The 25050-nt window shown below is 36.4% G+C and overlaps 1 protein-coding gene across 2 annotated transcripts in view; it reads left to right on the plus strand.

The window, feature by feature from the left end:
• Nucleotides 1–25050, plus strand: part of Pard3b (par-3 family cell polarity regulator beta) — a 986773-nt gene that overhangs the window by 622465 nt on the left and 339258 nt on the right. For both annotated transcript variants that reach the window (XM_077803361.1, XM_077803362.1), the window contains one exon: nucleotides 9771–9815. In XM_077803361.1, the coding sequence (XP_077659487.1) occupies nucleotides 9771–9815 (45 nt within the window). The remainder of the gene's footprint in view (nucleotides 1–9770; nucleotides 9816–25050) is intronic.

Genomic DNA, 25050 nt, shown 5'->3' on the forward strand with positions numbered 1-25050 from the left:
ACCCAAACTATGCATAAGAAAAATAATAAAAATCAGAACAATAATTAATGAGCTGGAAATTTTTGCGAAAATCATTGAAATGAAAGGCCAGTGTTTTAATAAGGTCAATGAAAATAATAACCTATTAACCGCATTGATCAGTACAAAATAAGACATAAACATTATTAGAATTGAAAGAAATCACTACATACTTTACAAATATCAAAAGTAAAGTAAGAAAGATGTATTGGACAGAGCTGGGGTTGTAGCTCAGTGGTAGAACACTTCCCTAGCATGTGTGAGGCACTGGGTTTAATCTTTAGCACCACATAAAATAAATAAAATAAAGGTATTGTGTTCATCTACAACCAAAAAAAAAAAAGTGTAATGGGTGAATTTCTTGAAAGATTCAAACTATCAAATATATGTAAGAAGAAATAAATAGTCTACCTAGCCCTGTAGCTGTTAAAAAATTAAATTGTAGTTAAATACTTTCTCACAAATGAAATTCCAGGTCCAGATGGATTTTCTGATGAAGCTTAAGTGTTTGATGGGAAGAAAAACAATTCTACAGAAATTCTTCCAACTAAATAAAGAGGGAGAAATACTTTCCCAACTCATTTATTGAAGCCAGCATTATCCTGATACCAAAGGCAAAAAAGAAAAATCGTAATCTGATGTCCTTAATAAATGGGTACAAAATGCATTTTTAAAATTTTGTGCCAGGTTCAGTGAGTGGTGCATTCCTGTAATCCCAGCAGCTCACAGGATGAAGTAGGAGGATCACAAGTTCAAATCCAGCCTTAGCAACTTAGCAAGGCTCAATCACCTTTTCCTGCTCCTTCTTTGCCATGAATTTGCAGATTGTGCCACAAGAATTTTACATTTACACACATGTATGTTTTGCCATTCCTATATATATGTGCATGTATATGAAACCATTCCTAAGCACTTATTAGTAGAAAGGGCTGGGTATATGGCTCAGTGGTTAAGTGCCTCTGGGTTCAATCTCTGGTACAAAAAAAAAAAAATGCAAACCAAACCCAACAGTGTATTAAAAAGATACTTTATCATGATTAAGCTGGGATTATCCCAGGAATGCAGTGTAACATTTGAAATTAGTTAATGTAAGTCATTTTTCTCCCTAAAACAGAAAAACCATATGACTATATGAGCACATCAGTGGACTCAGAAATAAGTATTTGAAAAAATCCAATGTCATCTAATCTAAAATATAAAACTCAAAATGTATTATTTGGAGTCAAATCTGTGGCATAATTATACAGAAAAGCAAGAGAAGTATAAAGTACAACATTCAAGATTGTGCTTATCTCTGAGCAGAGAGGGAAAGGAGAGGGTTGGAACATGCTTGGAGCTTCAGAGGTAAAATCGCACATCCTTTACAAAGTATTATTGATGCCCAGCATTTGTTTTATTATTGTCATTTTTATCTTACACATCTGCTGTAACTATTTTTTAGTTCTTCAATATTTAATAAAAGCAAATTTTAAAGCTAGTGGGAGATTATATATATATATATATATATATATATATATATATATATATATATATATATCAGATAGCAAGAAAGACAATTACTTGTTTTGTTTACAATGTTGGAAACGCTTGCCTAGTGAAAAGAGAAGTTTTTCTAGCAAGTATTCAGTTTTTTTTTTTTTTTTTAGAAATGTAATGGGATATTGTCTATAAACAGGACACTGCTCTTTTCAAGTGTCATATCATGTGAAAAACAAGTGTGCCTAATGCCAACAGTTCAGACAGTACATGGGAACTGATACCCCAGTGATCAGTCACACATGCAATGTTTTGGTCTTTATTTAGGCCTGTGCCAGAATCAGACTCAATCACCTTTTCCTACTCCTTCTTTGCCAGGAATTTGCAGATTGTGCCACAAGAATTTTATATTTACACACATTTGTGTTATGCCATTCCTATATATATATGTGCATATATATGAAACCATTCCTGCATTAACTAGTTTAGAATGCTTGGCTCCATGTACATATCCAGATTTCTGCTCTTCCTTTATTCTCACACATGTTGCATTCATTCACTAAGAAGAACTATCAGGTGCCAGATGTGATTCTTGGATAAAATGGAAAAAATAAGACATATGCCCTGCTGAAAGTGTTGGTGGTTTAGTGCATAACAGACCCATACGCAAATAGGTAGGATATTTAAAAATTATTTTGGTCCCTAAACTCAGCCTGGAGACCTGTGATCATAAAGCATGTTTGCCAAGCAGGGGAGTGGATGAATTTTCATTACAGTTAAAAGGAATAGAAGTACTATTTGTATATCATATTAGCACATGAAGTTGCATAGCCTATTCAAAAGCACGCTACTTTTGATGTGCTGGAGTGCAAAGAAAGGGCGTGGCAAAATGGTGAGATGCAAAAGACAATCTATTTTCAACTATTGCTGGGTTCCATGATGAGTGGTCCCATCCTTTGGGCCATTATTTGCATTTTACACATGTGATCAGTTAGTCTGTAATTAGTTCAGAATCCTGCTCCCTTTAAGCTGGAGATTGAGCTCTTCCACCCTTTCTGTGCCCCTTACTCCATTCCCATAACTAAAGATGTTCCAGGCGCTAAAAGTTGTCTTTGCTTCTCGCAGATCTATTGACCTAAGTTCTCACCTAAATCCTCTTTTGTTTTTATGACCCCCATGCACATCTAGCTCTCCACTCTTCCTAAAGCATATTCTTTTTTCTTCTTTCAAATATTTCACACATTTTATTGCATCACCCCTATTATTTGTTTGTATTATTTCACTAGACCACAGGATTGGATGCCTGGTTACTTTGAGGAAAACAAAATTTATTGAATGGATTCAAAACAAATGAAATGAGGAATTTATGAAAGAAAGATTCGGTTTTTCTAATATCCTTTAAGGAGCTAAAAACAGGACTATAAGAACATATAAGAGGTAATAGATTTTTCTCAACTTCTGATTGAAGGTTTCCTAAAGTTTATGAAAAGAGAATTTTGAAGATACCACTGAAAAGTCGTGAACATACAGACAGTTGGATAATGTTGAAGGGCATGGGCCCCTCATTTTTTTATTTGTGACATCATGCAAAAGACTTAGAAATATACTCTGATACTGCAAGAAAATTTCTACTTAGCTTATTGCTTAAGCAGCCGCATATCTAGAATGGTGATCAGTGCTTTGGGGGAAGCTTGCTAAAAGAGCCTATGAGATGAATGTTTACATCATTATCTTGTATCAATTTCCTAACTCCTTTTTTTTTTTTAATCAAAAGCCTCAATTTGTTTTGGTTCTGTGTGGAGGGCTGGGAGGTAGGGAAGAGAGAGATTCAAAAGATGGAAGAATTTTTTAACACATAAAAATTCACAGTGCTAAAAACTCAAAAAGTCCCCCTCAGCAGAAGGTGTACACCAGATAGTCATTGACATAAGAGAACACTATAAATTAAGGCAGTAGTAGTTCATGGTTGCTAAGAAGGGAACTTAATTTACAACTAGAAACAGGTTTGCATTCCTTAGAAATTCTGGAAATCAATCAGTGGCACAGAAATTGATCTGCTAAAGGAGAGGAAAATTGATTCTTAATATTGGCAAGTACATCAGTTTTAGATTCAGAAGGAACAAGTCTTGGAAGCAAATTTATTAACCATTAAGGAATTACTTGATATTTAGTGTAGCAAACTATCCAAAGAGAAGTGTTTATGGCCTCATTAGAAGAAATATTTTTATTGTGGCAAACATCAGCTTCAAAATTGCAGTCTTTATTATATCAATGATATGAAAATCAAAAATTAAGTGAAATAAAGCTGTCTATGTAAAAAAAAAACATGCATTATATCAGATTTTAGAGTGCTGCTTTGCCTCAAAGTATCTTAATATAAAATAGCAGGAATCTGAACACATTTGCATATTCCCCATTCATGACACAGTGTTGGCATTCTCAAAAAGAATAACTGTAGCTGATGGCAACTTTTATTTGAAGAGATTTGTGCATGTTAGCAATATACCATATTCTGTCACTATAAGAAGAGCATATGGGGCCCATTAACTCACTGAATCTGCCACTGTTCTGCAAATTTTTATTAAGCAAGTGCAGTCCCCTAATAGTCACTTATGTTATAGAATGCGTGTCAAATGCTATCAATAAGCAAGGGGATTGTTTTCCCATGGTGAGAAGCATTTGAAGTGTATAAGGAGGCTTGACAAAAGAATAAAACACTTTAAGTGATCACTATATTAATATAAAGGCATCCTACTGGGAAGCCAAGGCATGTAAGTATTACATGCACTTCAATGTTTGCCACTAACAAGTTTGCACAGTGCCATCTTGTTCACCGACTTTTTTTCCTCATATTTTCTTTCTCTTAATGCTAACAATGAGCCTTGTCAAAATAAAACAAAATATATACATATATACTCTGTTGATGAATTTTTTTAAAGGTGCTATAGGTAGGTGGTTGGGCAGTTCTAATTAGCTTCAAACACTTAGAACCAGAAGAATTAGGACACAGGCTATCAGGTTGCTATGTTTCCCAGGTGCTGAATCAGAGGGCACACCAGGAAATTAACAAATGCCCGAGCCACAGGGTTCCGTCTTTATTAATCACCTTGTAGTAACTGAATCAAGTGGTGTGTATTGATCTGGTGTTGAATGTGAAGAAACAGTAGTATAGAAATCCTATCATCTAGGGCTGGGGTTGTAGCTTGGTGGTAGAGCTCACCTAGCATGTGTGAGGTGCTGGGTTCAATCCTCAGCACTACATAAAACTAAATAAATAAAAATAAAGGTATTTTTTAAAATAAATCCCATCATCTAAATAAATACAAAGACACCTCAAAAGGGGTGATTTCATGGTGCCCTGTAAGTGTTTAATAATGTTATAATGAAAACAATCCTAATAAAAATGCTTATGAATTGTATCTTCAGAAAACTCAGCATTTCACAGTAATATTCCTTTAAGGTAATCAAGAGCAAGTAGTACTGGTTTTGGGGTAAGACTGATGGACTCAAGGGAAATGTAATAAGTTGTAGTAACAAGGGGGGGAGTGAGGGAGAATGAATATGATAAAGAAGGATGAAAGGGAGGGAAGGAGAAAATTTTGTCATCAGAATCAGAATTAAATTTCAAGCTCCTTCTCCATCAACAACCCATTACTTGATGCTTAGGGTACTTTCCTCTTTGGGAATGGAAGCCCTTTCCCCCACCAGGCCCACTCATTTTTCAATTTCTTTTAAAGATGTCCTTTATTTAAAATGACCCACTGCCACTCCAGTCACTGAGCTCTCTGCACAGTGCAACTACTACCCTTAAGTGCCAACCCCGAGAGAGAACTTTAATAGTAGCTCTAAGGTGATATGGGTTATAAAGGAAGTTGGGTATTAATTATAACACTTGCCACTTAAAAAAAAAAAAACAACTTGGTGGTGTGTGTAATTTTACCTCATTTTCTCATTTGCTACTGTTATTTAAATTGCTTCCCAGAACTAAGCATGTGTATAAAAGATGATTGTTCTAAATTTAACCTTTTAAATAAAATGTATTCTGTTAATTAAGTCATTACAGTTCCCTCTCATTTCTATTATGTTTATTCACTTATCTTCTGTCCTAAAGATAGACATCTGTGTCAGTGAATATTTTGGAGAAAGACCCTCAATTTTTATGCCTATCACCCATTTGGATTTTCCACACTGTTTTTAAAAATAGTTTATTTTAGTGATCTAAAGAACTTCACATTGTCAATTAAAATAATGATAAGCATTCCTACTAGGAATAATAGACATTATTCAGCCCAAAAGTTAAGAAGTTCCTTGTAACATCTAGTGTTGCTGGGGATTTTCAGTACTTACAGCAGCTAAGATTAAAAGGAAAAAAAGACAAAAACAATATCAAAAGCATTAATTTTATACAAACCCCTTTTTTTCAGATTAACTATATGTAATAAGACCATGGGCTCTACAGCGTTTTTCTTTGCCTTTCTGCCACCATAAGATGAATTGGCCAGGTAAACCTGGAGGTAGTACCTGCTGTGGGTGTTCCGTTATTCACGAGATAACACCTAAATTTACCTAATGCATAATGTTATGGTTTGGAAGTGAGTTGTCCGCCCCCAAACTTTGTTAATGCAGGAATGTTGTGCTTAAATAATTGGATTATGAAAGCTGTAACCTAATCAGCCCATCCTAGTTCAAATGGCCTGGGTGGTAACTGCAGGCAGGAGCATGGCGAGAGGAGGTGGGTCACTCGGGGCCTGCCCTGGAAGGGTGCCTCTTCCCTGCAGCCCTCCCCCACACCTCTCTGCTTCCTGAACCTAGCATAAGGTGAACAGTTTTTCTCTGCTGGGGCTCTGCCCATGATATGCTGTTTCATCTTAGGCCCAGAGCAATGGAGTCAGCAGACTGAGGAACCTCTGAAACTTTGAGCCCCAAATAAGTCTCCCCTCCTCTAAGTGGTTTTGAGAGGTCTTTTGGCTCAGCAATACAAAAATTGACTGAAACAGTATGTTCTCAATTATTCACTCTCTATTTCTTTATGATCCTGAGCAGGTGAAATCTTGAACACCACCGCCATCATCAGATTTATTCCCTTACCCCTCACACGGCTTCCATTAGCAAATGTTTTCATGTGTGGAGAATTGCACACCTGGCTCTCTATGCTGAGCACTTTTGCACAGTTGTTTTTATTTGGTTCCCACAACTACTATATATTGTTTGTATCCTCATTCCTCACATGGGCAAACTTAGGTTAAAAGAGCTGAGTACCTTGCCTGGCAGTGCTGACACTCAACCCATATGCATCTCATGATCATCTACCACGTTGTTCTGCCTTTCAATCTAGTTTCTCATTAGTGATGATAGTGGCTAATAGTTATTAAGTGCTATAGTGTGATCTTTCTAAATGCCTCACATATACTTAAACATTTCATCTTCACCACAAACCTATGGACTAAGCAACATTTTCCTCATGTTATGTACAATGAGACTGAAGCACAGAGAATTAAAATAATTTTAAAACACTTGTGAAAAATACCATTAAGACTTTTACATTAACTGCCCAAAACTAGTGAGTTTCTATGCCAATATCTTAACTTAAAAATATGATTCCTCATCTATGAAATGGGAATAAACAATTTATATTTTTACTTTGATAAAATGATTGTTAACACTTGTTGATATTCATCATTACAAAAAGATTTCTATTAATAGCATGTATTCAAATAAAAAAGCTGAGAGTTTTCTAGCAGATAGGTGTTTGTTTCCTTACGTTTAATTCATGCTGCTGATCATTGTTAAAATTTCTTAGAGAGAAACCTTTGTCTGATTGGTATCAATGTATAATGGTGTAGTTAACAGTACCATTTAATCTCTGTCTCCTCCACTCATGAGGTGTGTGTCAGTTTCTTTATCTGTAATATACGGATAAAAATACTTATCTTTCCAGTCATTGTGAGAGTTAAATTAATTAGTAGATATAAAGTAAATAGGACAGAATCTATAAGTGTTCAACAAATGTAGTTGCTATTGTTATTTTTAATCTTTATTATCATTGATTTCCAATATTTTTCTCCTTATAATATGGGTTCCACTGGGTTTTTAAGCATGGGGAGGGAAGAATTTGGCTCACCATCAGCACCTCAAAAATACCTCTGACCTACTTCCCAAATGGAAATAAAACAAGAAGTCAGACATGAGTTTAAGCAGTTAAGAACTGGATAATCATAGATACATGATTTTTCTAGAAATTAAAGAAGTAAAGGAGGGATGGGGGAAGGGGGAAGATTATATATGGTGTTTTAATCAGCTTTTTTGCTACTGTGACAAAATGCCTGACCAGAACAATTGTAGAGGACAAAAAGTCTTTTGGAGGGCTCATGGTTTTTAGAGGCCTCAGTCCATAGACAGTTGGCTCTATTCCTCAGGGCTGAAGGTAAGGCCATACATCATGATGGAAGTGTGTGGTAGAAGGAAATTGGCTCACATGATGAGAGGAAGTAGAGAGAAAGATTCCACTTGCCAGATACTGTATATATCCCAAAAGCATGTCCCCAAAGACCTACCCCCTCTAGCCACACCCTACCCACCTTCTGTTACCACTCAATCCCATCAGGGGATTAATTTACTAATTTTGGTTAAGGCTCTCATAACTCAATCATTCCTTCTCTAAACCCACTTGCATTGACAGACACATGAGCATTTGGGGGACACTTAATATCTAAACCATAACATATGGCGACTGGGTTAATTAAATATTATAAATAATATGGTGGATAGAAGAAAGGGACACATGTTACTCTGAGACCAGTCTAGTTAGGAAAAATGGAAGCTGTTCTCCTTGTTAGCAAATTTCCCCTCACTTTTTTATCCACCTTTGCACACAAGAATTTTATAGACTAGCACTATAGTGGTGCATGGTGAACAAATAAACAGCTGTTGTCAAACATTGAAGTGGTAATCCATGCAAAGTTGCTAAATGATTAAGGACTTTGCCTCTATGTTTATGAGGAATATTATCTAGTGGTTTTTATATGATGTCTTTTTCTGATATTAGTACGTTTAATACTAGCTCTATGGGATAGGTTGGAAATGTTCCCTCCTTTAAACTTTTTAGTAGGATTTCTGTAGAGTCCGTATTGTTTCTTCCTTAAATGTTCAAAGAATTCAACAGTGAAGCCATTTCAGTCTAGATGGTTTGTGGTTGTTTGTTTTTTGGAAAAGTTTTACATACAAACTCATTTTTAAAATTAGTTATCAGGCTATGCATGCATTTATTTCTTCCTTTATAAGCTTTGGTAATCTAGACCTTTCAACAGTTTATCCATTTCATCTGAGCTATGTTAATTGGGGATTAATTTTCTTCCTATTTAGGCAAAACCCATCTTCATATTCTGACACCCCTGAATTATGAAGTTTCCATTCTAGCCATTGGAAATAGGCACTGTTCCCTGTTCTACATGGACTATAGAAGCTGCTTCCTTTCCATTTGGGACAGATTCTTTGAGCTCTTGGGGTTCTTGTCTCATGTACAAGTGATCATCAGTATTCAACTAAATCCAGGAAGGAGTTCTCTGAAGATTTAGAGAGAAATCTGTGTGATTCTCTTCTCTCTGCTTCTCTGTCCTGGACATTCAATCTGCACTGGCTTCCCTGGACATCCTGCACCATGTCCTCAAGTCACTGGATTCTGCCTCAGTGTCCCCCTCCCTGCACCACCATCTGGAAACCTTCTCTAGAAGCAAGCTGGCGCACTTGTAGGGTTCACCCCATTTGTTTTCCATCTCTTAGGAGTTGCTGTCCTTTGTTGCCTGACATCTCATCAGATGAATGCCATGATTTCATGTTTTGTCTAGTTTTTAACTATTTCTAGGGGATTATAAATCTTTTCTCTTTTCCTCCATTTTGACCAGATACACAGGTCCAACCCTGGAGTATTAGATAATACATACATTGCTTTTATGCTCAGAGAGCTTTGTTTGAATTTAGTTTTTCTCCTCTTATGGTCATGGAAGCAACAACCAAGCTAAAAGAACTGAAAGTATTGGAAGTCTTTAAGAATGATGTCATATTCATAGAATATCTAATAAACATATTTCTTCATAGCTGTTTTTCAAATGTCTGTCAATAAAAATGATGTACCCCAGGGTAGGCTGGAAGGGAAATTTTCTGAAATCTTTGCCAGTAAAAGATTTAACTTATTATGATTTTCTATTAATTTATTGTTTGTAAAATGCCTGATTTACAAGCAGGTCTAATCCTTGTCTCTTTTACTTTTTTCTCCTCAGTGCCAGATGAAAGCAAAGTTCATTCATTGGCTGGACACCGATCCGGTAAGAAATTCCTCGTATCTGCCTTTCTGTTCCCTTCCTGGAAATCCCTGGCTGTGTTTTAGTAGCAGTTGGAACCTGTTTCTACCCACCAGTCACTGAAAGACTTTCTAATTAATACATGAGATGTCTCTGACTTCCACAAAGATGAATTATTGCTTGGCTGTGTGCATAGTGACATAATGCATGCTGACTCAAAATGTTTGAAAGGAAAGAAGAAAGGTTTCCAAAAAAATGATTCTAAAACTCCAAATCTGAAACTGTATACTAGCTGAGCACTTAAAACAAACATTGTAAAGAAAACCAAAGAAAGTTCAAAAATTCTTTCCCACACTGACTTCCATATTAAAACGGCAGAAGAGAGTTCCAGAGTAAAAAAAAAGATGTTCTCATTTCTTTCTCCTCAAAAAAATTAAATTAAATTTAAAAATATGCAGTTGCTTGTCATCAAAAGGGACTGTGCTAGGGATGATTGTTATCCTTTTATCTCTCACAAATGAGCCCCCTTTATGTTATCTGGGAAGTCCACTTGGGTCTCCTAGGGTCTTGGTCTTTCTCTATCATGTGTGTGGCATCTTTATGTCTACGTAGCCCTTCATTGCCAAGAAGCCTGCCTTCTCTTCCTGTGCTCTCCCTTTGGCATCAGTTATTCACTTAGCTGCAAAACTTAAGAGCTGCTAAGCTAGCAAATACGTCAGTAATTCCTTTCTTCTAAGGGTGCATGATTTGGGGCGGGGGGGGGGGACATCCATTTGACTCTTAGAATTGCCATTCCAAACACAGAAGAGTTATAATATGTTGGCATCCCTCCGTTTCTGAAACAAAGAAGTCTTCCCCATCACTGAGTGTCTCTGTGTTTATGTGCCAATTACGTTTTCAGCAGCAAGTCGCCTGGACGCCTCATTACCTCCATCACGTTCCAGGGCAAGATTATGATTTTTTTTTTTCTCTTTCTTTTCCAGATTCTTTAGTAACAACAGCAGGGAAGAACTAGTTCACAACTCTTTTGTTTTCCTTTTTTTTTTTTCCTCCCATTTTTTCCTAATAAAGAATCTAAAAAGTTAGATCACTGTAAAAGAACAGATTTCCATGGAGTGTTAAACTGACACATGCCGCATGTTTATATCATCTTCTTCCATTAAATACTACCATTAAATACTTCCATTAAATATTTTTAGGAAACTGGGAAGAAAATTCTCATGGCCAAGGAACCCCAAGGATAGCCTACATTCTTTTCATTTGAAATACACAGTCCTACATATATTAATAGTTGTCTTACACTTGTTAATACTTGAACACTAAAATCTTTTTGTGTACTGGCATAGGATTCAATGAAAAAACTTGAAGCTGTTTTTAAGAATATTTTATCAGCTTGATTTGTGAAAACGAGCAAATAATCATCTTTCTGTCTAATTCCAGGAAATTGAAACACATTCTAATCTTAATTGATTTCCAAACAAGTTACTGTTAGCCAGTAATTAAAAGTTATTGTCACTATTTCTGAGATCATTGTTGTCTTAGCATATTGCTGTAATGTTTTAGGTAAATTTAAATGATATGTCTTTTATATAGTATGATATAGAGTATTAATAAAGAACTATTCTAAGTGCAAACTTGAAATAATAACCTTCCAAATTAAAATAAAAAATTCAAAAGTGGCAAAAATTTAAAGCTACCAGTTAATTTATTGTAAACTAGCCACATAGCACCTTCACTTTCACTGAGAGATAGAAATAGAACCAATCCTCTTTATATTTGATGAACCATGCTATTTAAATACAGTAGATGTTTTATTAGAGATTTCTTTACTAATGTACTGCTATTCCAACATTCCCTATTTTTATGGACTTTTATATCCTATCAATACATAATTGAGTTTGTCACTGGGTACCTGTGAAACTAGTGAAAATACTAAAGAACAGTCAGAAACTTGATAACTTGGATCTAAAATGGCATGTAATGAGGAGAGCTAACAATGACCTAAAATTCTATAGTCTAGTATGACATTAAAGGAGAGCATTCTGTAAAACATCAGACACTTTTGAGAAAATATAGAATATCATTATAGAAAAATGTAAGACTAAAATTATAAATTTCTATGCTCCAAGAATATACTCTCCCCCAGTTTTTTATATTTCTTTATTTTGGAAAATTAGTCTTAAATTATAATGATCCTCAAGAACTTATGCCTCATATAAAATGCAGATCCCTTATGTACGCTACACTGCATTTATGCAGGGAAATTTTTCATCTGGCTTTGGTGAGGGGGCACAGAGCAAAGGATTAAGGGTCCTTTTAATTCCAACAACCTCTTTCAGTTACAAAATAATGTTTAAAAGTCACCTAACATATAACTAAACTGTCTATCTTCTAAGGTGGTCTGTGATCACTAAACAAGTTACCAGGTTGTATTTTACCTTGCAAAGTTCTATGATTCTACTTAACTCACCAGTGTTCAAAGGGATCACTGAACTTTTTGTTGCAATTTTCTTTCTTCTTCCCCAAATCTTTAAGTAAAATTCTATTTTTTTCCTAAGAATAAAACAGTGCTCTCTCTCTCTCTTTAATGTTAGAAATGTGGGCAGCTTCAATACAATCTAAGACTATCAGAAAGTTAAACAAATTAAATTGTATGTGCTGACCTAAATCTATCATCCATCTTCTTATTCAGGATGATATTCAACATTTTAATAAATTCATGTGAGTTGAAATTTCTTCTGAGTCAGCTACTTAGTGTGTAGAGGGCCATTTTGTGCCAAGTTCCATCTGTTTGTCTGGTTTGGGCACCTCCCAAATTTGTGACAAGGTTTTTGGCACCTTTTCCTTTTTCCTTGGCTTAATCTTTAAGTAGTTTATTCCTTGGAACTCTGATTAAATCAGAGGCCCAGGTAGGATAAATCTTTCTAACATTTTTGGCCCAGAATGTAGTGTTCCTCTCACCCCTTCTGCAATCCACCCAGGATTTTTGAGATTCCTCTAAGATCCTGCTATTGGACCTCCCCTAACAGTGCATCCCATCTCATTACACAGCACAAGGAAGACAGCACGGTAATTCTCCTGCTCATAATCTTTTAGGGTCCTCCGCCCCAGAAGGGGGATATGTATATCTAGGGAACCGTGGACCCAACACAGGGAAATTAGAATTAAAATGCGTTTTGTTCAGTTTCTTTAAGAAAATCACAAGTTTCAGTAAGCCTTATTGTATTTCTAGTCTTCTTTTGGGAAACCAAAAATGTCTTTACCCTCTTTCCCTGTCTAACTAATTAAACAAATCTTAGAAATGCAGGGGGGGGGTGGCAAAAAACAGAGAAAAATATTTTTTAAACAACAAAGCCACTTTTTAAAATGAGCTAAATATTCTAGGGGAACATTAGAAGACACAGAAAATGACATCAAATTTGGCATTTGATTTTTTTAAATTATACTTTGATTTTGGTAATATTCAGAAACAAAATATGCCTGAGAGGGAGTTCAGGCATATTTTTGCTTTCTGTATACTGAACTGGCAACTAAACTAATAGTTCAGTACTCTTCTAGAGTCAGTCAGAAAGGAGTTATAAATTTTACTTTTTTTTTCTGTGTCATCTTCTTTTTTAGTTGTTTTGATTTACTGCTTGGAACTGTTTTAATATGTATTGACTGTCTGCAGAGATCTTTGCTGACCCAGCTTTTTAAGAGGATGTAGTACTGAAGGAAGCCACTGAGTTCTTCTTTATGGGCTCTGACATATTAATTAGCAAAATGGACTAAAAAGCTTTCCTATTTCTGTTTTAATTTCTTATATTCTCAAACACCTGTCTATATAGTTGTAAAACAGGCAAGTCTGTGAAAGTAATGGCTGGCAGTAAGTCCAGACCTTTCCTAAGGCAAGTTTATCAATTCATGAGCAAGCACTTATTAACACTCTCAGGGTATTTCTACATATGAGGTGCCTTATAGTCACCATGTTTAGTTGATATCCTGACACGGTTTACTGATGAAGAAATAGAAGCTAAGGGCATTTAAATATTTGATTTCTCAGCTAGTCACTGTTGGGTTAGGATATAAACTCAGATGTTGTGTGGTAGAGGTAGTACTTTGGGGCAATTCATGTTCTACTAGCACCTACCTAAAACCCCAAATCCCAGGAACTGAAAATATAGGAGTCAGACACAGTGCTTACATCTAGTTCTAGTTAGAAGTTCACACACACAAAGAGACACAACAAGAAACCTGATAAATTCTTATTTGTCTCTGAAACAGAAATACAATAATTATAAATTTCTACTAGACTCCTGCAATTCAGTGAGTATGTTTGAGAAGGATATCTAATATGGTCATTCTTGCCTTAGTTTTCCTATGTGCATGTACATGTGTATGTATGTGTGTGTGTGTGTGTGTGTGTGTGTGTGTGTGTATATATATATATATATCAAGTTGAGAGACGTATGAGAGAGAAAATGTGTGTGTGTTATCTGTACATTACAGTGAACGTGCGAGTAATATCTTTCTTCGTAGCAAGCTTGAGAGTTTAATGAGGAAGTTGCTACTTTGGCAGACCTTCCCTTCTTCTTTAAATGCAATGTGTATAAACTTCAAATCTAGACAGTTTAAATGTGGCCTGAGAAGTTTCTGGATCTTTGTAAAAGGATAGAACTTTTAAAAACATCCATCATTTTACTATAAGAGCAGCAAGTTGAGTGAAATCTCATAAATTTTATTGTCTTAGTATTATCAAAATTAAAATACTTAAGTAATGGAATACAAACATTGTTCATTTTTTTGTATTTGAGTCTTCTAATTGGTTTTCTATTTTTCACAACTTTATGGTTATTGCATAAATAATAGATATTGCATAAATAGATGAGGAACTACAATTCTATTATTAGTGGTTAGTGGACTTGAATAGTTTCTTCATTGATTGGTTAAGGTAATACAGCATAAGGATCTGTGTGGACAGACATCCTTCCCGGGTAAGCTTTTGGCATTTCTTATGCTAGAAAAACATTGCTTTAGACATAGGAAGTGTATTCTTTTCTCTCGTACTCAAGCTTTGGTTGGCATTTCCATAGGATTCAGGAAGTTATCATAAGATGATTGGCAATATGTCCAGGGTTCCTTCTATACAAATTTGATTTTCGAGCAACCCTAGTATTTCTATGTTGCAAAAGATCACCGAATACTGTCGTCTCTAAAATTTAGTGAATCAAATTGAACTAGAAACAGTATTTTTAATAAGATTCTTTACTACTCAAATATAAAGAAGGTCTGTGCATCTCTGAATTTCATGAGTAGATAGAGACAACATTTCTTTTTCCAAATCAAATTTCAAAACTAATTGTTTCATCCCACTCCTGTTTACGAAATGCCCACTCTCTGTAGCAGATATTATAGTAAATGCTAGAGACACAAAGTGAAATAAGATGTGGTCCTGCCTTAGAAAAATTGTTTATAATGTGGTAGCAGAGAAAGAATATAAATGCCTGATTAATATCTGTTATCTGTCTGATACATTTGTGCTGAAGAGCACAGTACAGAAATCTCCAAGAGGAAGGAGTGCCCATCCTGTGTGGGACTGGGGGCTGGCTGTCATGTGTCAGAATGGAAGTGCTTCCATAGCTGGATTTCAGAGCCAAATAGAAGTTGGAGATGTAGAAAAGGCCAATGAGCCAACAGATTTTAGGCATATGGAAAGTTATGAAAACATGAAGTATCAAGGTATACTCAAGAAGCCATAAGCAATTCAGTGTGACAGGAATATGAAGGGAGACTGGCAAGACACCAGGTTGAGCAAGGAGGCACAGATTCAATTATGAGGAAGTTCTGCCAAATCCAAGAGTATGGTTTTATCCTACAGGCTCAGGCGCTAAACAGGTTTAAGGAAAGAGTAGTCCCTTTTGTATTCTGGTAATATCAATGTGGTGATTGCAGGGACTTGAAAGAGCCAAAAGTGGGTGGGGGCAAGGTAATATGATATGTGCAAAAGTAAATTTAAGTGATTAGAAATGAGAATGGAAAGAAAAGCGAGAAATATTTAGGCAATAAAGCCTTGAGGTTTGTTTTTTTTTTTCCTTTTTAACTAAACAGTGGGTGAGTGAAAAGAAGGTCTAATATGATTGTCAGTGTATCAACTATTGCTGCAGCTATGCTTCATAATAAAACCAATGGTAAACATTTATTTCTTGGTCATATAGCTTCAGGTAGGCTGGTATTTGCTGGTCTCTGCAGTATGTGGAGTTAGTTCTAACCCATAGGTTAGATCGGGTTTTCCACATGTGTCTTTATCCTATGTGGACTGGTAGTTTCCTGAGGCAGGTACCTTTGACAACAGAAGTGATAAGATGGAGATAGGGTAGAGAGAGAGAGAGGAAAACCATGAGCTCTTTGTTGTTTGCCTGTTAAGTGACGTGTTTGCAAAGGTGGTGGAGGTCAAGGATAAGCAGGAGAAGAGGCAATTCATATTCCACCAGCACCTGTGGCCAGCTGGCGGGAAAGAGTAGGGATTTTGCATGAGGGTAGAGGAGCGATGTGCAGGGAGTAGGGATGAGAAGTAAGGAGAAATTGGGGCCCCCTCTCAAACCTGACCTGCATGGTATGGATGAGAAGTTTCAGCTGAAGGGCTCCAGGGGAAGCAGAATTCTGAGTGGAGAGCTAGATTTCATTTAAGGCTGAAAGCTGGGGGAATTTTAGAGATGAGGTAAAAAGACTACAGTGTTTTGTCAGCCATGGAAAGATGGTCAGACTCAAGAAGGCAAGTCTGGGATGGAGGGGGAAAGTGGGATAGGGAGTCATACTGAGTACAGAGTGTTGTATAGTTGGCAGCCAGAAAAGAATAGATGACTGGGTCTCATATCTTGGCAGTGACTGAGGGTAGCAGTAGTGATCAGCCGGGTTTGTTTAGATGGCTGTGCTGCTGCCAAGAGAATTAGTCCTAACTTCTTTGATGAATAGAGAAAAGGCTTGGGTCAATTTAGACTCAGTGGTGGCCCGGATAGATTACTCCTTATAAAGTTCTCCTGTCTCTGACAAATGAGGATACCAAGAGTTGAAAAAGGAAATGGTCCCAAGGTTATAGAAGGTATGAGAAGGTGCTGAATTTTTCACTAGATTTAGAAATCGAGAGGTAACTGTAAATGGAGTAAGTTTCAGTAGAGTGTAGGATAGGGGGATGAAGCAGCTTGAGGAAGAATGGAAAATGGAAATAGCATAGGTGATCTTCCATGAAGGCTAATGTTGAGAGAGAGAGAAAAATGTATCCAGAGAAGATAAGAAAAGTTGTTTTCATTCTTTTATGTTACGTTGTTAATGAAAAACTCTGCAACACGCTGAGAGAAAAGAGATACTAGTGAGGGAAGGAAGAAACCAGAGAGAGGACACTGTTAAAAAGCTAGAATTAAGAATACAGCTTTGTAATAGTTGGCCTTGGAGAGAGTGAGCCTAAATGACAGGAGAATGCCTGTGGTAAGGATAAATTTGTAGGTAAAGGGGGTGAGAAATTAAGGATGAAATTGGTGTCATTTTTTCTTGATAATCTCAAGTCTATATTCAATGACACTATAGAGTGGCCAACAAGCTGCCCAAGAAGATAAGTAGTAACATATATAATAGGTATCCATGATGGGAAATGTTTAAGTCATTGAAGGAAAATTGGGTTGAAAGCTAGGGGGGAAATACATTCCACACATACACACAAAGACACACACACAGTTACACTAAATTCAAGGATTGGGTTGATAGATAAGCTACACTTTTCCCAAACTTATGTGTTTGGGAAAAAACATTATCTCTTGCAATTGTATTTCTAATTATCTATTGAGGTAGATCACAGAATGTGATCAACCAACTTCAACCAACTTCTCCTAAAGACTAGACTGAGGCTTAGAAAGAGGAAAGGGAGCCCAAGCAAAGGCCCAGCTGTTCAGCAACAGAACTGAGGCTCAGACGTGATTTCTATTTCACCAATCTCTTTATTAATATAATTGCTGCTAGTTTTGCCTGATTTAATACTGAAAATGATAATTTAAATCCTCAAAATTTCCCCCAAACTCAGCATAGATACAAGGAAGGTAGACTAATTTAGCACAGCTCTGTTAATTTTTTCTTTAAGCATCTACCATTAAAATTTTTTTTAAAAGAGAGAGTGAGAGAGGAGAGAGAGAGAGAATTTTTAATATTTATTTTTTAGTTCTCGGCGGACACAACATCTTTGTTGGTATGTGGTGCTGAGGATCGAACCCAGGCCGCACGCATGCCAGGCGAGCGCGCTACCGCTCGAGCCACATCCCCAGCCCATCTACCATTAAAATTCATCAGAACTGAATAAACTTCCCAGTACAAAAAAAAATCTGTATTTTGCTTAAGATTTACCCAGAATTTGTAACAGTCTATTTATAGTTTCTATTCATCATACTGTTTACTTTATTGTGACCTTATATTCCTTTTCCCTTAAATATAAATGCCCAGGAAACATTACTCTGAGTTCCAACAGAATTTGTTGATGTCCAACAGCACTGAAAAGCTCTCTGCATGCAGTCCTTTGGGGGTTTTATGTGGGGGCTTCATTACACAGGCATGCATGACTGATTGCATCATGACCACTGGTGATCAACTCCACCTTGGACCCTCTCCGCTCCCCATAGATGGAGGAGTACTGAGAGTTTCAACTTCTAATCACTTGATGGATTCCCTGATAGTCAGCCCCTATTCAAGGACTGTTTAGCAGCTGTCTATTAGGGTACAGAAAGGCACACCATTTTTGGAGATTCCAAGTGTTTTAGGAGCTGAGTGCCAGGAAGTGGGATATATAAAAAGTTCATGTGTCTTTTTATATAGCCCAGTCCCTAAGATTCCTCTCAGATAGTTTTTTCAATCTCCTTTGGTTAGTAGTCACACTTCCCTTACCCCATTAATATTCCCAAGGCTCACCCTTTTCTCATACAGATAGAAGAACTATTGTTGACTACAGAAAGGGTAGTGGTGGGGGCAACAATAACTCATTTAGTAAGCAAATATTTATTGAACACCTACCATATGCCAGTCCTCTGTGTCAGGTACTACAAATAGAGCTGTGTAGAACAGGGATTCTGCCCTTAAGGCGCTCATAACTGCAACAACAGGAATGCAAACAGTGGAAATACCATGTGCTTACATATAAATGCCAATTCCTAGAGAAAGTAAGAGAGGTTAACTTTACTGAAAAGGAGGATTAGGGTTGGGGATCAAGCAGACCCTCTACTTTATCTATAATGTTTAAATATTACACTGAGACTATGTTTAATGTACAAATCAATGAGTTCTGAGTTTAAAATTCTAAAAACTTCTTGTCTATATTTTAAAATTACATGAAATTTGTATTTATCATGTACAATATGATATTTGGAAGTGTACATATGTTATGGAAGATTAAATATAGAAATGCATTGCCTTCCATAATTATCATTTTTGTGGTGAGTACCTTTAACGTCCTGTATCTTAGTATTTTTCAAGAAAACATCATCTCTAACTCTAGTCACTCAGCTGTGCAATAATAGATCTCCTGAACCCATTCCTCCTGTCTTAACTGTAAATGTATGTTCTTTGACTAACATCTCCCCAAGCCCCTCCTTTTTTAACAATTTACAATGTTTAAATATTTCAAAACATGTTTAAACATAGTAAAACATCACTTGCTGAATCTAACTATAGAAATATACAAATGGAAAGATTTTGCATGGGGTCTGGCTCAGATTATATACAGAAAAGTCATGGGAAAGGGACAGTTTCTACTTACTGGAGGAAGATGAAAGGCTGACTCCCTGAGTTATATATATGGGGAACCCATTTGAGGTGCTTATTCCCTGAAGTATTTCAGGGAATAAGGGAATGAAAAAAAAAAGGCTTAACTATGAGACCCCTCATTTATGGTTCTGGCAAAAGAGCTATAATGAAAAACATATTTAGGGAATATTAATCCCCCCTGTCAATTTTTGGTATCCTAGAGGGCAGGAACTTAGTCCTTTAATTTATTTAATAAGGCACTGATGTGATGCCATGTACAAAAAAGTTCTTTATTTTAGAGGTTCGTGATGCCCAACTGTATCCAATAAAAGCAGACTTACAATAAGTGAATGATGAATATGTGAAAATGAAAGAGAAAACTTTAAGCAACCTAGATTACTTCTTGCTAAAATAAGCAAATGCAAATTCATTCCCATTGCTGATAATTAGAAACCACACACCCACACAAAACAACATACAGATTCCACCCATTTAAAGTAGAACAAAGCCGTTCAAAGTCACCTTCTGAACAGAAACCCTTTTATTAGCCAGTTAAAAAAAAAGATTATATAGTTTTTCAAACCAGGCAAACCAAACCACAAATGGAAAAAAAAAGATGACTTTGTAAAATATTATTTATTATCATTAGTAGTTGTTAGAAGTATTTAGAAATACTGGCATTCAACAGGTGATGGAAGCCTTTTCTTTCTGTACTAATAGGCTCCAGAGAAAATGCTACTGTTTGTTGATTTAGTGATCTGGCATTCTGCGACCCATTTTAAATGTTTTATATGAACAAACATTTTTTTATTTTAATAAATTACATATTTAGAGTAATGCATATTAATAAAATACTACTTTTCAATTTATAAAACTGGCACTTTTTCTATGAAAGTATAAATTTTTTTAAAGAGAGAGAGACAGAGAGAATGAATCTTTTTTTTTTTTTTTTTTGTAGATGGACACACACAGTGCCTTTATTTTTATGTGGTGCTGAGAATCGAACCGGGTTGTGCCCATGCTAGGTGAACGCTCTACTGCTAAGCCATGATCCCAGCCCCAAAAGTATAAATTATTTTAAAGAAAATTGGAAAAAAGGTATAAAATGCTGTATGAACATGGCAAGACATTATGAAGTACTAATACAAATTGCTGGCCAGTTCTGTAAGTTTCCATCAGCATTTCTATAGTTTCTGCCATGGTGCTTTTATGTAAAGCTCAAAAATTCTGATAAAACATGCTCCACTCTGAGAATTTCAGGACATGTGATATTCATCCTCCGGGTCTTGTTTCCTGTCTGTGGTCAAATGCCTTCAATTCTGATTAAGCAATGGCTTCCTTGGTAGAAGAAAGATTCAGAGTTTCACCTGTTATTGAGAACTTCTCTTAATCAGGTCTAACTTGAGGTATGTTTTCAAATATGCTCTCCTAACAGCCCATTCCATCAGAGAGGGAAAGAAGAAATATGAATTGACCAGTACCTCTCTATGTGTGCCTAAAAAATCTTAACCAAATTCAGTCAGCCTGGACTTTTCACTTTCTTACTTCCTCACATGTATTCCATATTTTAGTCAGAGTATCTTCACTGTGATATAAAGACCTGACAAGAGCAATGGAAAGGGGGGAAAGTTTGTTTTGGCTCACTGTTTCAGAGTTTCAGTTGCTGGTCAGCTCACTCTGAGCTCTGGACCCAAGGTGAGGCAGAACATCATGGCAGAAGGAAAGCAGTCAGAACATGAAATAGAGAGCTCCGCTCACTAGGGACAAAATATAAACCCCAGAGGCACATCTCCCAGTGACCTACCTCCTCCAGCCACACCCTACCTGCCTATAATTACTCACCAGTTAATCTCTATCAGTGGATTAATCCACTGATTAAGTTTTATCTCCTGTAATCTAATCATATCACCTCTGAAACTGCTTGCATTGTCTCATACATGAGCTTTTGGGGGACACCACAGAGTTTAACTAAAGCGTCCAGCAGAAGACCAGGTTGATGCCCTGGCTTACTTCTTCCTACTCTTACCCAAGCCACCAAAACCTGGAGAACTTTAGTAGGAGTCTTCTAACTGACTCATTCTTAATCCTTTTCCACACTTCAGAGTCCCCGTCTCCTCACAGGAGCCAAAGAAACCTTTGGAAAACGTGAATCAAAGTATGTACCTCACTTATAATTCTCTGATGGCTCCCCATCATTCGTGAGGAACAATCTCGATTTCTTGGGGTGATTCACAAGGCCACGCCTTCCTGCCCTACCTACCCCTCTAGCCTTGCCACTGCTGTGTCCTCCCCCTTCAGGGCAGTCGCCTGCTCTATTTCTCAGATGGTTCCGCTTGTTCTTGTTTCAGGTCCTTTACATAAGCATTCCCTCTGCCCAGAATGATCTCTCCCTACATTATGCAGCTGATTCCCTCAGTCTGAGTTCTAATGTAGTTTCTTCAAAGATCTTCCCTGATGTCTCCAGGTAAAATAGTTAACCAACAAGAAGTAAGTTCCTATTACTATCATACTGTCTTAACCCTTACAGCTCTCTCTCTCTCTCTTGAATGTGAGCTCCTAGGGCAGAGGCTTTGTAGCCCCAGTTTAAGAGCAATGTCAGAGGCTGGGCACAGTGGCACTCATCTGTAATCCCAGTGGCTAGGGGGCTGAAGTAGAAGGATCAGAAGTTTGAGGTGAGCCCCAGCAACTTAGTGAGCCCTTTTCTCAAGATATAGAAAGGGATGGGGCTATAGCTCAGTGAATTGTAAAGGACACTAGATTCAATCCCCAGTACAAAACAAACAAACAAAAGCAGTGTCTGTCATGCAGCACACATCCTTTACTCTGTATTTGCTAGCTCTCGTTTTAAATTTTTCTTAGTTTATTTATTCTAATTAGTTATATATTACAGCAGAATGCAATTCAATTCATATTACACATATAGAGCACAATTTTTTATGTCTCTAGTTGAATACAAAGTAGAGTCACACCATTCCTGTTTTCATACATATACTTAGGGTAATGACGTCCCTCTCATTCCACTGTCTTTCCTACCCCCATACTCCCTCTCTTCTCCTTCCTCCCCTTTTCCCTATCTAAAGTTTGTCTGTTCCTCCCATGCTCCCCCCACCCCATCCCCATTTTGAATCAGCATCCTTATATCAGAGAAGACATTCAGCATTTGGTTTTTGGGGGTTGGCTAACTTCACCTCAAATCATGTTCTCCAACTCCAAATACATGCACAAATATTAAAATGCATAAAACATTAAAATTAATAAATAACCCAAGGAATAAAAAAATAAGAAAGAAAGCAAAATAGAAAATAGTGCTAAAATTAGAAGAAATAAGAAGAGCCAGCATATTCTCATTTGCTTGTCTTGTTTAAAAGAAGGATTACATATTGACTAATTTTAGAATTTGTTTAGTATGTATGATAAAATCAAGTGTATAATTTTCAAATCAATATAAGAAAAATGGGACTTAAAAAGCAATTCATCTTAGAATGACAAGAAAGAGAAAAAGAATCACTAAAATAGTTCAAATATAAAGCATAAAATAAGATGATAAACATAAATCTAAATATGCCAGAAATTGCAATAAATGTAAATGTGCTAAAACCCTAGTTACAGTTCAGATTGTTGGATGACATATCAAAACAAAATCCAGCTGCTTGCTGGGATAAGATATAAATATAAAGCATAAGTACATGAAAAGTTTGAAATTAAAGACACACAGAAAGACAAATCGATAAAAAGAACTAGCAAAGTATGGAGATTCCTTGGAAAACTGGGAATGGAACCACCATTTGACCCAGCTATCCAACTCCTCATTCTAAACACTAAGGACTTAAAAACAGCATACTACAGGGACACAGGCACATCAATTTTTATAGAAGAATAATTCACAGTAGCTAAATTGTGGATCCAACCTAGATACCCTTCAGTAGATGAATGGATAAAGAAAATGTAGTATATATACACAGTGGAATATTACTCAGCATTAAAAGAGAATAAAATCATGGCATTTGCAGGTAAATGGGTGGACTTATGCAAATATTTTCAATTTCTTTTCTCATTTGCAGGCAAATGGATGGACTTACACAAATATTTATCAATTTCTTTTCTCAGCATTCTTTTTTTTCCTTTTCATTCTCACTTTTCTCTGGAATCTTTGCTTTTTCCTGAAGTATGCACTCCAGCTACCTCTTAATGACAGTCTATTGATAATACTGTTTATCAGAAAAATGCCTTTTTTCTTGACATCCAGTTTTGCTCTAATGTTAAGATGAAAGTATGTTGAAGATGTTGTTTTCTATTGGCTTCTGGGTTCTATTGTGAAAATTCAGCTATAAGTCTAATTGGCATCTTTACTTATGATGAATATTTTCTCTCCAGAAATTTTTAAATTCTCTTTGTCTTTGATGTTCACTTTCACTGTAGTCTAGATCTTGGTGTAGATGTTTTTCTGGTATTACCTTCTTGATGTGCCTTCTATGGCTTTCTATTAAATCTTTTATCCCTTCTGGGAAATTATGTCTACTAATCTGCCTGTTGCTCATTCTGCCTTCCCCTCTGGAACTCCTACTTACCAATATGAGTATTTAGTACATATATGTTACACCACACTCTGCTATGTTCCTTAAATTCTCCTTCATGTTTTTCTATTTCCTTGAATCTGCCCTCCATTCTGAGTAATTTTTCTAGATCTTCTAGCTCCCCTTTGGTATCTAAGTTGCTTTTATGTTTTGCTCACTATCATCCATGGTGATTTTTATCCTTGTGAGTTTGGTGACTTCTGTGCAAGAGGTCATATTTTGTTGAATTTAGTTTATGAGAATCACAGAGAGCCTCACTGGCATGGGCTTTTTTTTCCACAGAGGGCTTAAATGTGCTTCTCCCGAGGTGCTAGTAGGACATTACTAACTTGGGATCACTTTCATACAATTTCTTGGCTCACAATTTAATTGATGGGGAGAAAATGAATTTTATATAATGCCTCTAAGAAGTAAATCTCATGGTGGCAAATTCTCAAAGATGGTGATTATTATTGTGTTTTTTTTAAATTATTGTTTTTCCTATCTAATGGCAGACAAGACAGATATTTTTAGAGTCCCTTTTGGTGAGGGAAGTACTCCAATTAGTGGGGTGTGTAGGGTTTTCCAACCCATTCTTTTTTACTAAGGTGGAAGGCAACTTGAAGGTCACTGCTTGAATTCTACTATCCTGTATTTGACTTGCAAAATACCTCATCACACCAGCTCCTCAAGCTTCAGATTTCCCTGAAAGGCCATCTCTGACTTCAAGTGGCTGTTACCAACCATCACTCACTCATGGTTTTTCCCTTGTTCATTTTTGTCTGTCAAAGGACTCAGCCTAAAGATTTCCTATCTTTTGCTATGAGAAAATCAATGCATTTAAATGTATATTTGCATTATCCATGGTCAATTCGTATTTTATCACCAGGATTTTGAGAATTGGTGTCATTGGAAGCAGAAATCTTAAGTACAATAATTCTTAACTAAAT

This window comes from Urocitellus parryii, chromosome 1 (genome assembly GCF_045843805.1).
Source record: "Urocitellus parryii isolate mUroPar1 chromosome 1, mUroPar1.hap1, whole genome shotgun sequence".
NCBI lineage: Eukaryota > Metazoa > Chordata > Mammalia > Rodentia > Sciuridae > Urocitellus > Urocitellus parryii.